The sequence below is a fragment of the Aureobasidium pullulans genome (genome assembly GCF_000721785.1).
Source record: "Aureobasidium pullulans EXF-150 unplaced genomic scaffold scaffold_5, whole genome shotgun sequence".
In the NCBI taxonomy this organism is placed as follows: Eukaryota; Fungi; Ascomycota; class Dothideomycetes; order Dothideales; family Saccotheciaceae; genus Aureobasidium; species Aureobasidium pullulans.
Window position 1 is genome coordinate 92,043 of NW_021941025.1, and position 13,336 is coordinate 105,378.

A 13,336-nucleotide genomic window follows, 5' to 3' on the forward strand; every position below is an offset into this window, starting at 1 on the left:
CAAATCGCAATCAGTTCAATCGCAGAAACAAAATGTCAATCATGAGAAGCTCCATCATGCGCAGCAGCCGCACCGCTGTTTCGCAACCTCTGCGTTCAACAACCTGTAAGTCCGAGACGAGCTCCAACTGTGACCGACGCAATTACTGACCATTTCCCAGTCATTCGCAGCTATGCCAACAAGCAGAACATGGACGCAAATCAAGGCCAGAGCAGCCCCGGCACCGCCTCCAACGTCGGCAACCCCGTCAGCTCAAGCCCAGAGTCAAACAAGATCAACCAGTCGCGCGCCACCGATGCCCGTACCGGTTCGCCCGATACCGCCAGTGTGCAGACCCCCGTCAGCAACCCCAAGGGTGCAGCCACTGGACAGCAGGGAGAAGACAGCAGCACACAGCAGGCCTTCAAGCAGGATCCCAACGCTCCCGCCAGCGAGAAGAGAAAGAATGTCGAGGCTAAGGGTCAGCGTCCTCTTGACCCTGCCGACAAGTAGGACTATACTTCAAGGACTGTATGATGATGAGCCTGTACGTCGTGATGAATGTAGCAGGTGCTGGAACATGCACATGAATGAAACTTGAACGAAGCCTTCCTCCGATTTCTCTCGGTCGAAGATCAGCTGTTGTCAACCTCACGGATTGTTCCAAACACACGGTGCACAGGGTTACTCTGTCAACTTGCTGTTTTGTCTAGAGCAGAAGCACATCCTGCTGTTCAAAAGCATTTATCTTCGGATCACCTATCCTTGAAGCTAATATTCATATTTGACAACATCCAAAATACAGGTAGGGTAAGTACTACGCAAGCGCTGATTGCATGCAATTGTCTCGATCTCAATCGCCCCGCTTTGTCGGCGACAGGGCGTGGTGTGCTGACGTATCCCAACCATTGATGCCCATACAAGACTGAGTGCAAAGGTGCGCTAGTCAAGGACATGATTGACATCTGACGATTTTCTGATATTCTTGGCTCAAGCGGCAATGTGAAGAAGGCCTACGCAGTACGAGTACACGCCATCCATCCTGCAAAGCTCAAGACATCATGCCGATCAGAACCGTCCTCTTTGACTTCATGGGAACCTGCCTCGACTGGCACTCCAGCATCATCGCAGCTCTACCTCAAGACATACCAGAACAAGACCGTTCTTCTTTCGCTCTACAATGGCGACAGACCTACTTCGACGCTAATACCAAGCGCATAGCCGATGGCTTGCCGACCGAAAACATCGACGTTACCCACTCCAAGACATGGGATCAGATGCTGACAAAGGACTCTTTCGCGAACTACCTGCCACTACTTCAGACAGTCGGGGTCAAAGATAGATGCATAACTGCCTGGCATTCGCAACAAGCATGGCCAGACGTCGCTCTTGCACTACAGCGTTTGCGTGATGAAGGCTATGAGGTCGTGGTTCATGCGAATGGCACCACACGCTTACAGCTTGACTTGTGTCGCTCCTCTGGCTTGCAGTTCGATGCATTATTTTCATCGCAACTACTCGGGGTGTACAAGCCTGCGAAGGAGAATTATCTGAAAGCGTTGGAGTTGTTGCAGAGAGATACTTCTGAGTGTGTCATCGTAGCTGCACATGCGTATGATTTGCGTGGAGCGAAAGCTGTAGGAATGAAGACTGTGTATGTTTATCGATGGACTGATGATGTGAAGGAGAATCAGGAAGTGGTGAAGAAAGAGAATGAGGCGTGGTTAGAGAATATGGATAATCTCGATCAAGTCATCGGGAGTCTCTAGCATATCTGTTTGGAGAGCTGTCTCGAATCAATCTTACTCAAGCATCACCTACCAGACTTAACTCGACTGACCGGAAAAGTGATGCTCAGTCTACGAGATAGACGGCTACTTGGTCAAGCAGGTTCGACGCAGAAGAACATGTTCCTGATGTGTCAAGCTGTCAGATCGGAGAAAAGCAAAGCTGGGGACGAAAGCGGGGAGGCGTTTGCGCCACAACTTGGCACGTGTACGCATCGTCACCGCGCAACGGCTGAGCGCCATCGAGACAATCGGCCGACCTTGATCAACGAGAACCGTCTTCCCTGCCCACTCCCTCCACAACCAACACATACCAATCCATATCACCAAAATGAAGCTCCTCAGCATCTTCAGCGTCGCCCTTCTCTCGGCCAGCGCATCGGCGCGTAGTCTCAGCTTCATGGGCAGCGAGCAACACGCGCTCGAAGAAGAGTTCCCCGTTCCTGGTGACAACCCTCTGCTCTTCTGCGCCGCTCCCAAGGACAACCTTCTCGAGATTGAGAGAGTCGATCTTTCCCCCAACCCTCCTTCCGCGTGAGTCTTGGAATCACCTGGTGTTCTGTTCGTTTCTCAAGCTTATCACGCATCGCAGTGGCGTCACCCTCTCGATCAAGGCATCCGGTGTCTTGTCGCAGGACATTGAAGAGGGTGCCAAGGTTCACCTTCAAGTCAAGTACGGTCTGATCCGCATCATCAACCAGGAGGCCGACCTCTGCGAGAACCTGAAGAATGTCGACCTTGAGTGCCCTCTGAAGAAGGGTCCCATCGACTTGACCAAGGACGTTGATCTTCCCAAGGAGATTCCTCCGGTACGTCTTGCTCTGTCGCGAGATACACTGACACACCTGCTGACTATCGCCTTCAGGGTAAGTACACCGTCCTCGCCGACGTCTACACCAAGGACAACGAGAAGGTCACCTGCTTGACCGCTTCCATTGTCTTCAGAAGAGGTGGTGCTTTCGAGGTCGTTGCCTAAACAACACGACTCAACCACAAGCATGTCCAAGCATGAGACACGAAGGAAGGATGAAGGTTGCATCATTGTATCATGGACCGTCGCGTTGAAGCGCATATCGCATTGCAGTATTATACACAATAGTAATATCATGGACTCTTTTTGAACTTTGATTGGAAACTCTTCTTTGGATTCGGGGTATCGTGAACGGGATGAAACAATTGAATTACTCTCCAAACAACTTCTTGACGCGCTTCATGACGCTGTCCTTCTCCGGGTCGTAGGGGTGGTCCTTTGAGGGGATCTCGAGGAGGGAAGGGAATGCTTGGGTGTATGCGTCGACGCGGCTGCGGATCTTGTCGGCGATCTGTGTCCAGTGTGAGTACAAGATTTCGGCAATTGTTCCAGGTTGAGTATCTATTACATGCTGGTTGATGAGGAGAATGGCAATGTCCTTGCGCTCCTGGGTGAAGCTGTCAAAGGCCTCCTCAATGGCTGAAGTCTCGGTCTTGTGGTCGACGACTAAGTAGTTCTTTTGTGAGTCCGGAGGGTCGGTAACGTGCTGTTCAGAGAGGTCAGAGATATCCACAAGAAGGTGTGGTGGCAGCGCATACACCAACACCGGCGAGCAAGACTCCCGTCACCGAGTCCTGGAAGATGCGTGTTAGTAGGGTTGGATTTCTGGCAGTCGGCAATATGTACTGCTCACCTCATCGCCAATAACAGCCAGGAACTGACGGTCCTTGTATGCGGATTGTGGAAGAGCCATGATTGTTGTTTCTTCAGCATGAGGAATGTTGGTGTCGCTGTATGGCGGTCGACTTGCGGCTCAAGTGGCTGAACCTCGGGACGACGTCACTATTTGCGGAAAGAGCGAAGTCGAGAGTCGTAAAATAAACACTGCTCTCGTCCCCCACCAGCAATGTGAAAGAGGACGAGCAAACATGCCGCCCATCATCCGCCGAGCTCCTCTGTCGGAGCGCATCAAAGCCTACCTCAATCCGTACGATCTCCTCCTCTGGATCGCCGAGGAACTACACGAAAGCGCTCTCGATGAAGCTCTACGCGACTGGGGAATGCCCATTGGAGTTGGCGCCAATGTGGTTTTCGCATGCGCAAGATGGAGCTCCAAGCATAGTAACTACGACGATGACATCTTTGGCGAACTCGAGGGCAAGAGCGGTTGGTTTCATTGGTTTGTGAGTCTTGCGACAACTCTGCCTCTATCTCATGCGCCTGCTAATTTGGCTGTGTGTCCAGGTCTCCACGATCGCCTATGTCCTCGCAACCGCATCGCTGTTGAACGCCTTCTATACCTTTACGCGCACGCGCAAGTACCGCCTCTTTGAGAGCTCCATCGACCAGGCACCTTCAACACCTTCTGCTCGCAGAGTCCGCGTCGACTCGTCGCCATCGGCATCACCGCTCGCATACTTCTCCTCTATGATCACCTCGAACAATGTCTTTTCGCGACGACACCCCGATCAGCACAATGATGTCTGGGAGGTCAGCGTCTGGGACCCCAAGCCCTTCAATCTTGAATTGTTCGCCCTCTTCTCGCCAGGCCACGCTTTCGTCTACTGGCTCTTCCTACCCACCAGCGTCGGCAATCCTCGTCCTTCCGTCACGCTCGTCACGACCATTGCCCTCGCGGTTCTGTTGAGCGCCCAACTGCTCTTCTTCAAGAAGTTCTTCGTCCAGCAGGCAAAAGACTCGATGCTCATCCACAAGGAAGTCATGAACGAGTATGACACCAAATTCGTGCATCCCAACATGAACCGCCCAGTCCGAGACGTCGGTACACAAACAAGAGACACGGCCACAAGCCCTGGAGGGTTGAGACACAGAACAAGAGAAGTCGATGTCTACACACCACACACCATCATCAACAAGGGATTCAAGGTCAATCCCAACCCAAGCTACGCCAGTCATCTCACAGACGACCCTCGAGCCTTGTACGCCACTTCGCCGACTAAGAATCTGCCGAGAAGCGCCACGACTCCACTACTTCAGCCTACGTTCGGAAGCTATAGCACAGTTTCGTCCTTCAACACGAATGCGACATCCTCATTCGGAGCAACACACGAACCGACAGACGTCTTCAACACGCCGGGTAAGATACGGCCGTTGGTACGCGAGAGGCCAGGAAGTCAGATGAAGAGACCAGGAGATGGAGGAAGCTTGGGAGTGTACAGCCATGCTGCAAGTCCACTGCGCAAGAGTGCAAGTCGACAGCAGCTACTCAGACCGGATGGTAGACCACAAGGAAGTCCGTTGAAGAGGACTGTGACTGAAGAGGGAGGATTGACGGAGAGATTTGCGAGACTGAGCGATGCCAATCGCCGGGATTCATCAAGGTATTAGCATATCTGGAGCATGTTTTCATGGCGTTGCTGGGGAACTGCATTGCATTGGGAGTCTGAAGCTGTTTTCTGTACCATCAGACAGTCCGAGAGGACAAAGAGTGCAAGCATTGAATCTTATCATGCTATTCAATCAAAGTCGAGTACCTTTCCATGTATAAACGTGTGTAGATTGATCATGTGAAAAGGTGTTGCGGCGAGCTTGGACAAAGCTCCGCGGCCTCGACGAGGGATGACGGACTTTCTTGACAACAAATCAACACAAGATTTCGACTCGACCAAATGTCGTAACCAACATTACAAACTCAAGCAACAATGGAGTCGCCACGATCAGCAAAGCGCAGAAAGCTCGAGACAATACCCGAAAGTCCACAGAGTACTCGTGCCCCCCCAACGACAACAGCTCCCGCCTCGAAGAGAAAGACGACAAGCACAACAGCAGACAACGACGATACGCGCGACACTATCAGAGTTGCCAGTGTGGCTACACCTTCGTCACTCAATCTCACTCCTTCAAAACCGACACCACGACCTGCGCCATCGTCAGCAACCAAGGGTAACAACATTGGTGGTCTTATGGCCCGCTTGAATGCAAGAATCGCCGAACAACAATCACCGCAAAAGACCCCAGTCAAGACTGGCACAAATGGTACGAATGGCACGAATGGCACTTCCGCCCAGAAGCCGGAGTTGGCAGAGTTGGAGAAGAGTGGGAAGGTCAAGACGTTGACACAAAAGATGAGAGATACTTTCGAGCAAGAGCAATTGGAAAGAGCGGCGAAGAGGAAACCCAAGAGGACACTGGAAGATCAGATGAGAGATATACAAGACGCCAGTCGGAAAGAGGTCCAAGGTCAAAGGAGTGTCACTGCATCACCAGTCAAAGTCCAACCACCACCAACCACAGAGAAGAGGAAGCCAGGTCGACCGAGGAAGATTTTACAAGAGCAGATCACAGTTCTGGACACAGCTGGAGATGAAGATGGTCCTATCAGTCCTTCCAAGTTTGCCTCGGCCAGGAAGCTACAGAATCGTGCTATGAGTCCTATGCTGTTGGATATGAATGGTACACGGCAGCCTCAGTTTACACCAAGGAAAGCTGTTGGTAGCCCTCTCAAGCCACGACCAAAAACTATGATTGATCTCGATGTCAAGCCTCTACAGACAAACGCTTCCGCCGACCTCAGCATTCTCTCCGAAGACCTGCAAGCTATTCAGACGGCTGTACTGGAACAACTACAAGGCCGAACACACACCGCGTTTGTGGGTCTGGACGATGAACACGCAAAGATTGCCAATCTAGTCGACCAGACTATCGTCGTAGGAGAGAGCAATAGCATGCTCGTCATAGGTACAAGAGGCACAGGCAAGACCTCGGTCGTTGAATCAATCCTACACGAACAAGCAGTCAAAAACTCGGACCTTTTCCATGTCGTACGTCTCAACGGCTTTATCCATACGGACGACAAGATAGCCCTACGAGATATCTGGAGACAACTAGGCCGAGAGATGGACGTTGAGGAAGATGCCGCATCCAAGAATTACGCCGATACACTGACAACCTTGCTGGCTTTGCTATCTCATCCGGAAGAGCTCGGAAGATCTGCTGATCAAGTCACGAAGAGTGTGGTGTTTGTTCTGGACGAGTTTGACTTGTTCGCAACACATCCGAGACAGACTTTGCTGTACAATTTATTCGACATTGCACAAAGTCGCAAAGCACCGATTGCTGTGCTCGGGCTGACTACACGCTTCGATGTGGCCGAGCAACTGGAGAAGAGAGTCAAGAGTCGATTCAGTCATCGACATGTACATCTGTCTCTCGCGAAGGATCTTTCATCCTTCCGCCACATCTGCCAGATCGCATTATCACCTGTCTCAACTGACAACATCACCGAGCAAGGACTGCAAGCATGGAACGCCATCCTCAATGACCTCTTCACCCTCGACACATTCAACACCCACCTCCGCCATCTCTACTATCTCTCCAAATCCGTACCCGCGTTCCACACATCCATGCTCATGGCCATCTGCACATTACCTCTTTCCTCCTCCAAAATCTCATCATCGGACTTACTTGCACATCTATCAGAGCCAGGGTCTTTGACATCACTTACACCACCAGATGCAAAATTAGCTTCACTGGCCTCGCTATCAAGTCTTCAACTCGCCCTTCTCATCTCTGCCGCCAGACTTACTATCATTCACGACACTGATATCGTTTCTTTCGCTCTTTGCTATGCCGAATACGTTTCTTTGGCGTCGAAAGCAAAGATTGCGGCATCAGCTGCGGGTGCATTGGCGCATGGTGCTGGGATTGGAAGGGTCTGGGGTAAGGAAGTCGCCAGAGGTGCTTGGGAAGGATTGGTGAGGAAAGAATTGGTATTGCCTGAGGGCGGCAAAGGAAATGTCAATGTGAGGGTCGACGTCAGGTTGGAGGAAATCGGAGAGGTTGATGGAGTCGAGTTGGGGCCAGTCATGGGAAGATGGTGTAGAGAGATTTGAACATGTTGGGAATATCAAAACTGCATCGTCTCGTTCAGATCAAACTACGAAGGCTTCACGAAACGTGCCTGAACGAGAGACATGGATTGGAAATAGATGTTTCGGAGCATGGCAAGTACCGTTGTATAAACACAAACAGCACCGAAGTCGCCGAGGTCTGCAAGCTGCTTTCCCTCAGGTCCTCCACTTGCCGACACGGATGACAGTTTCCACGATGCCAACACCAGCCATCAGGGTCGTCCACCAAGATTTCTCGCGTCGCATCTCCCGATATGAAACTGGTTGCGCGGTCAGCGAGACGACGGGATATGCCGCATCGCTGACGGATGTCCTCATCTCGTTAAGAGTTCCATGATGAGTTGAACGAGATCACCTTATCGGGCTTTGGTGTCGAAGCTCGACGGAGGAAGCCGTGGAGCCCAGACAAATCGATTAACGGTGGTTGGCCGAGGGCGCTTCTCGGAGGACTGCTTACCGTTTCCTCTCTCCACTTCTCCAGGCACATCATTCGACTGCCGGATGTGGTAAGTCTTCGCGGTTGGTGGTAAAGAGGTATGTTAGGTGTCGGTGAGCTCTATGTGTAGTTTTCAAGCAATAGATGAGCCTGATGAACGGTGTGGCATGATATGTAGTAGCACGTCTTGAGTAATGAGATTGGCGCGATGGTCAGCACATGGAAACAGCCGTCGAGGTGGTTGCCGTTGGTAAAGATTCAAAGTCTAAACCGAGGCGGCGGGGAGTTCCATCAGGTGCGGGCGGGGTAGCTCCTCCGAGTCGGCCATGCCTTTGGCCCTCGATAGTTCAACACATATACAAGACGACCCTCGCCCTCTGCCCCTTGCTTCTCTTCTTCACGTAAACTCCTTTTCCTATCCTCACATCCCCCACACACTCCGACACCATGTCTCCTCCTCCCAGCGGATGTCCTGTCCACTCCAACTCCAAGCTCGTCAACACTGGCGGCGGTGGCACCAGAAACAAGGACTGGTGGCCCAATGACTTGAAGCTCAACATCCTCCGCCAACACACTGGCGTCTCAAACCCCTACAACAACCAATTCAACTATGCCGAGGCATTCAAGAGCCTTGACTATGAGGGTCTGAAGAAGGACCTCACCACCTTGATGACTGACTCTCAGGACTGGTGGCCCGCAGATTTCGGACACTACGGTGGTCTGTTTGTCCGTATGGCATGGCACAGCGCCGGTACCTACCGCGTCTTCGATGGACGTGGTGGTGGTGGTGACGGTCAACAACGTTTCGCTCCCCTCAACTCATGGCCCGACAACGCCTCCCTCGACAAGGCTCGCCGCCTGTTGTGGCCCATCAAGCAAAAGTATGGTGACAAGATCTCATGGGCCGACCTCTTCCTCCTCACTGGTAACGTCGCCATTGAGTCGATGGGTCTGCCCACTTTCGGTTTCGCTGGTGGCCGTCCCGACACATTCGAGGCTGATGAGTCGGTCTACTGGGGTGGTGAATCAACATGGCTCGGAAACGAGGTCCGTTACGCCTCTGGCCAGCCCGGTCCCGACAAGCCCGGTGTCATCGACGGTGACGAGTCCAAGAAGGAGCACACAGACATTCACTCTCGCGAGTTGGAAGAGCCTCTGGCCGCTGCACACATGGGTCTGATCTACGTCAACCCTGAAGGTCCCGACGGTATCCCCGACCCCGTCGCCTCTGCCAGAGACATCCGTACCACCTTCGGCCGCATGGCCATGAACGACGAAGAGACTGTCGCCCTCATTGCCGGCGGTCACGCTTTCGGCAAGACCCACGGTGCCGGTCCCACCGAGAACGTCAGCGACGAGCCCATGGGCGCAACCATTGAAGAGCAGGGCTTCGGTTGGAACAACAAGTACAAGTCGGGCAAGGGTCCTGACACCATCACATCCGGTCTCGAGGTCATCTGGACCAAGACTCCCGTCAAGTGGAGCAACCACTACCTCGAGTACATGTTCAAGTACGAGTGGGAGCAGGAGAAGTCCCCCGCTGGTGCTCACCAGTGGGTTGCCAAGGACTCTGAGGCCATCATTCCTGATGCCTACGACCCCAACGTCAAGCACAAGCCTCGCATGTTGACCTCTGATCTCGCTCTGAGATTCGACCCCGCTTACGAGAAGATCTCCAAGCGCTTTGCTGAGAACCCTGAAGAGCTCGCTGAGGCCTTCCGTCGTGCTTGGTTCAAGCTGCTGCACCGTGACATGGGTCCTCGTTCCCGCTGGTTGGGCCCTGAGATCCCCAAGGAGGTCTCCATCTGGGAAGACCCTCTTCCTGAGCTCGACCACCCCGTCATTGACGAGCAGGACATTGCTGCTCTCAAGAAGGAGCTTCTCTCCGCTGTCGACCCTACCCAGCTCATCACCACTGCATGGGCTTCAGCATCTACCTTCCGTGGTGGTGACAAGCGTGGTGGTGCCAACGGTGCTCGTATCCGCCTCGCCCCCCAGAACAACTGGAAGGCCAACAACCCTGCTCAGCTCAAGTCTGTCCTCGCCTCGCTCGAGAAGGTCCAGGAGAAGTTCAACAGCTCTGCAAAGGGTGGCAAGAAGGTCTCGCTCGCCGATCTCATCGTTCTTGGTGGAAGTGCCGCTGTCGAGAAGGCTGCTGGTGTTACCGTTCCCTTCTCTCCCGGTCGTGTCGACGCCACCGAGGAGCAGACCGACGCAAAAACTTTCGACCACCTCGAGCCTGTCGTCGATGGTTTCCGCAACTACGGCAAGGGCACTCAGCGTGTCCGCACTGAGCAATTCTTGGTTGACAAGGCTCACCTGTTGACCCTCTCCGCCCCTCAGATGACTGTCCTTGTTGGTGGTCTCCGTGCCCTCAACGCCAACTACGACGGCTCAGCATACGGTGTCCTCACCAAGCGTCCCGGTCAGCTCACCAACGACTTCTTCGTCAACCTTCTCGACACCCAGACCGAGTGGCAAAAGGGCGCCGACGAGATCTACTTCGGTCAAGACCGCAAGACTGGCGAGAAGAAGTGGCAAGCCACCCGTCACGACCTCGTCTTCGGTTCTCACCCCGAGCTTCGTGCCATTTCCGAGGTCTACGCCGCATCCAGCGGTCAAGACAGACTTGTCAAGGACTTTGTCGCTGCTTGGGTCAAGGTTATGGAGTTGGACCGTTTCGACCTTGCCAAGGAGCAGAAGTTGCAGGCTCGCCTTTAGATGGAAATGTGATATGATGATACACAACAATACCTCAAAGTAAAATGAATGCTTAGTCTATATGAATGAATGTAACGTTATCTTTTCAAATCATTTCAACCTTTTCCTGCCCGTCTTGTGTGGTGTCTTGCATCTTGCCATGCTTGGTCTTGCTCATCGTCGCATGTGATCTTGACGGTAACGTGATACCGCAAAGGATTCAATGAAGTGGGGCTACCTTGCGACTGCAACATCTTATCAATCGTCCCATCTCTCTATCCCCAGTCACCATTCCTCATCCACATCCACCACACATGAAGCAACTCAACATGCCCAACTCTGCTACGAACAACCTCTGGCCAGAATCAGAAGAAGCAATCCACTCCATCCTCACATCCCCCTCAACCTCACAAACCTTCACTCTACCCTCCGGTCGCACCATCGGCTACGCAACTTTCGGCTCTTCCTCCCCCTCTGCACCAACGATCTTTTGTCTCCATGGATTTCCCGGCTCTCGTCTTTCCGGTATATTCTTCCACTTTCCAGCGAAGGAGTTGGAAGTAAAACTCATCGCTATCGATCGACCTGGAATAGGACTATCTTCCCCACAGCAGGAGAGAACAGTGTTAGATCATGTACAAGATATCAGAGATTTTGCTGGGGGATTGAAAGTGCAGAGGTATGCAGTTTTAGGTGTTTCTGGTGGAGGGTTATATGCACTTGCTTGTGCCGCTGCGATTCCTAGCAACGAAGTAGCAGCTGTTGTAGTGGTTGCTGGTTTGGGACCCACTGATATTGGATTCAAGGGAATGGGATGGGGTAATTGGTGCATTTTCCAGGGGTTCAGGTATTTCCCTTGGTTGATCAATTTGTTGCAGGAAAAGGCTCTTGCGGCGATGACTACCATACCGAAAGAGAAGATCGTGGCGATGACAGTGCGGAAAGCGGGAAATAGTGTATGGTTGGGAGGTGCACATCCTGCTGATATACCGCTTCTTACAAACGAGGGGTTTGTGGAACTGATGGTTGATATTCAACAAGAGCATTTTATCCAAGGTGTTGATGGGTTTATGCGGGAAGGAAAGTTGTTTACCTCTGATTCTGGATTCAGGATTGAAGATATTGCTGAAGAGGTGCAGGTGGATTTGTGGTATGGGAAGGAAGATACAAATGTACCGATGAGTATGGGAGAGGAGATTTATAAAAGGATGGGTGGAGGGAAAGATGGCAAGAAGAGGTTTTTCGGGGTTGAGGGGACACATTTGGGTGTTATATTGGGTTGTAGAAGGAAGATATTGGAGAGATTGGTGGAGAGGATATGATGTTTTGCGGCTTTACGTAGCAGTTTGACGACTTTGTCTATTCATCCTTGTTCCAAAAGCGTCGCGTTCTGCCACTCTCCGTCTCAGTCGTACCATGGTCAACCCTCTGGCAGATTAGAGTATTTCGGAAATGGATGTGAGTCACATGCACCTAATTTGTGACATGCAAGATTACAGAGACCATAGGTACGACAATAACAGTCCTTCGCTGTGTGACGAAGCGTCTTGTAATTGTCCTTGGACCGTTGTTGTATTCTTGCTTTAGTCACAGCGAATTGTGCACAGCAGGGTACTCCCACGACCGCAGGCACTTCGAGCTCCGGGGACAATTGCTTGAAAGCACGCGCGTATAGAGGAGCGGTACGTATGCCATACTCATTCGAGAGAGGTCCGAGGGCATCTTTGAAGGGTTTGATCTCAGAAGGGCAACCTGGTCTCCAAGAGCATCTGAGGTTCACATATCCTTATCGTTGGACGTAGTGGAGTTGCAACCGCGACAAGACGCGGGCGTTGTCGTATAGTGGATCGTCATTATGCCATTGATAGCGTTTGGCGTGCAGAAAGATGACAATATCGGGAAGAAAATTGTATTCTTCAATGACATGGTTGAGATATACCAAGGCTTCATGACCTTTTCCGGCGAACGTAGAACTCATGTTACGAGGTTGATCTGTCAGGTAGATTGTGTGGTTCCAAGCTGGCAACAACGTAGAAAGCCATTCCGTGTCGTCGCTAGACTGCGCGGCAACCACAGTGCCGATGCTGAGTGATAGTGTGTCTTGTTCGAAATGATGAGATCTATACCATCGGCCAGAAGAGACACTAGAGTCCGTCGATGATTTTAGTAGAAAGATGATGGTCGTTAGACCTACGATAAGCCCACTGCAGTATTTGAGACGACGTGACGGCCTCATTGTGGCGAGTTGCCTTTGTCGCTCGACTGGACCGGGTACGACCTTTATACTTCTCAAATTCAATCACAAACCGGGCTCGTCTCAGCAACATTATGGCAGTGCCTGATCAAGTCCTTGATCTAGATCTTGCAACTTCGAGGTCCGGATAATATGCAAAGCTAGACTGAGCCACAATGTTCCATCGCGTACGTTGATTCGTCGCACCTGTTCCGTGGCGCGAGAGTATCGTGAAGCATACGTGCGTATCGTTAAGCGTGTATCTGATCGAGGAAAACTGATTGCTCAAGACACTCCTCGCGTTGTCGGTTGTCGGGTACGACGAAATAGGCAGGCTCCACACCATCAAACTGCAATGAA

At 52.0% G+C, this 13,336-nt stretch overlaps 8 protein-coding genes across 8 annotated transcripts; 6 read left to right on the plus strand and 2 right to left on the minus strand.

Moving 5' to 3' along the window:
- Window positions 1-32: 32 nt before the first annotated feature.
- Window positions 33-1,748, plus strand: M438DRAFT_353391 (HAD-like protein; the record flags this gene model as incomplete). The annotated part of the gene is made up of 4 exons (XM_029906871.1): window positions 33-105; window positions 161-488; window positions 693-789; window positions 975-1,748. 4 exons carry the CDS (start codon window positions 33-35, stop codon window positions 1,746-1,748), a joined length of 1,272 nt encoding a protein of 423 aa, XP_029762430.1.
- Window positions 1,749-2,097: 349 nt separating this feature from the next.
- M438DRAFT_363456 (uncharacterized protein) lies at window positions 2,098-3,233 on the plus strand (the record flags this gene model as incomplete). The annotated part of the gene is made up of 3 exons (XM_029907647.1): window positions 2,098-2,300; window positions 2,359-2,575; window positions 2,632-3,233. The coding sequence occupies 3 exons, from the start codon at window positions 2,098-2,100 to the stop codon at window positions 2,740-2,742; spliced, it is 531 nt and encodes a 176-aa protein (XP_029762431.1). The 3' UTR covers window positions 2,743-3,233.
- Window positions 2,948-3,509, minus strand: M438DRAFT_403892 (vacuolar ATP synthase; the record flags this gene model as incomplete). Its single annotated transcript, XM_029909686.1, has 3 exons — window positions 3,431-3,509; window positions 3,336-3,371; window positions 2,948-3,283 (listed from the first exon to the last, which is right to left on the minus strand). Exons 1-3 carry the CDS (start codon window positions 3,488-3,490, stop codon window positions 2,948-2,950), a joined length of 432 nt encoding a protein of 143 aa, XP_029762432.1. The 5' UTR covers window positions 3,491-3,509.
- A 126-nt stretch (window positions 3,510-3,635) lies between these two features.
- M438DRAFT_314586 (uncharacterized protein) lies at window positions 3,636-5,139 on the plus strand. Its single transcript, XM_029902610.1, has 2 exons — window positions 3,636-3,920; window positions 3,982-5,139. The coding sequence occupies exons 1-2, from the start codon at window positions 3,666-3,668 to the stop codon at window positions 5,083-5,085; spliced, it is 1,359 nt and encodes a 452-aa protein (XP_029762433.1). The 5' UTR covers window positions 3,636-3,665; the 3' UTR covers window positions 5,086-5,139.
- A 260-nt stretch (window positions 5,140-5,399) lies between these two features.
- M438DRAFT_333161 (uncharacterized protein) lies at window positions 5,400-7,589 on the plus strand (the record flags this gene model as incomplete). The annotated part of the gene is made up of 1 exon (XM_029903573.1): window positions 5,400-7,589. One exon carries the CDS (start codon window positions 5,400-5,402, stop codon window positions 7,587-7,589), a length of 2,190 nt encoding a protein of 729 aa, XP_029762434.1.
- Window positions 7,590-8,212: 623 nt separating this feature from the next.
- On the plus strand, window positions 8,213-10,854 carry M438DRAFT_343742 (catalase/peroxidase HPI). Its single transcript, XM_029905052.1, has one exon. It carries the CDS (start codon window positions 8,491-8,493, stop codon window positions 10,762-10,764), a length of 2,274 nt encoding a protein of 757 aa, XP_029762435.1. The 5' UTR covers window positions 8,213-8,490; the 3' UTR covers window positions 10,765-10,854.
- A 147-nt stretch (window positions 10,855-11,001) lies between these two features.
- Window positions 11,002-12,351, plus strand: M438DRAFT_343743 (alpha/beta-hydrolase). The gene has a single exon (XM_029905053.1). The coding sequence runs from the start codon at window positions 11,073-11,075 to the stop codon at window positions 12,063-12,065; it is 993 nt and encodes a 330-aa protein (XP_029762436.1). The 5' UTR covers window positions 11,002-11,072; the 3' UTR covers window positions 12,066-12,351.
- Window positions 12,164-12,721, minus strand: M438DRAFT_372883 (uncharacterized protein; the record flags this gene model as incomplete). Its single annotated transcript, XM_029908382.1, has 2 exons — window positions 12,164-12,512; window positions 12,558-12,721. The coding sequence occupies 2 exons, from the start codon at window positions 12,719-12,721 to the stop codon at window positions 12,164-12,166; spliced, it is 513 nt and encodes a 170-aa protein (XP_029762437.1).
- Between the last annotated feature and the right edge of the window lie 615 nt (window positions 12,722-13,336).

Coding starts and splice junctions, on each gene's coding strand:
- M438DRAFT_314586 (XM_029902610.1), top strand. CDS start 3,666: ATGCCGCCCATCATCCGCCGAGCTCCTCTGTCGGAGCGCATCAAAGCC. Junction 3,921..3,981: donor GCGGTTGGTTTCATTGGTTT/GTGAGTCTTGCG, acceptor CTGTGTGTCCAG/GTCTCCACGATCGCCTATGT.
- M438DRAFT_343742 (XM_029905052.1), top strand. CDS start 8,491: ATGTCTCCTCCTCCCAGCGGATGTCCTGTCCACTCCAACTCCAAGCTC.
- M438DRAFT_343743 (XM_029905053.1), top strand. CDS start 11,073: ATGCCCAACTCTGCTACGAACAACCTCTGGCCAGAATCAGAAGAAGCA.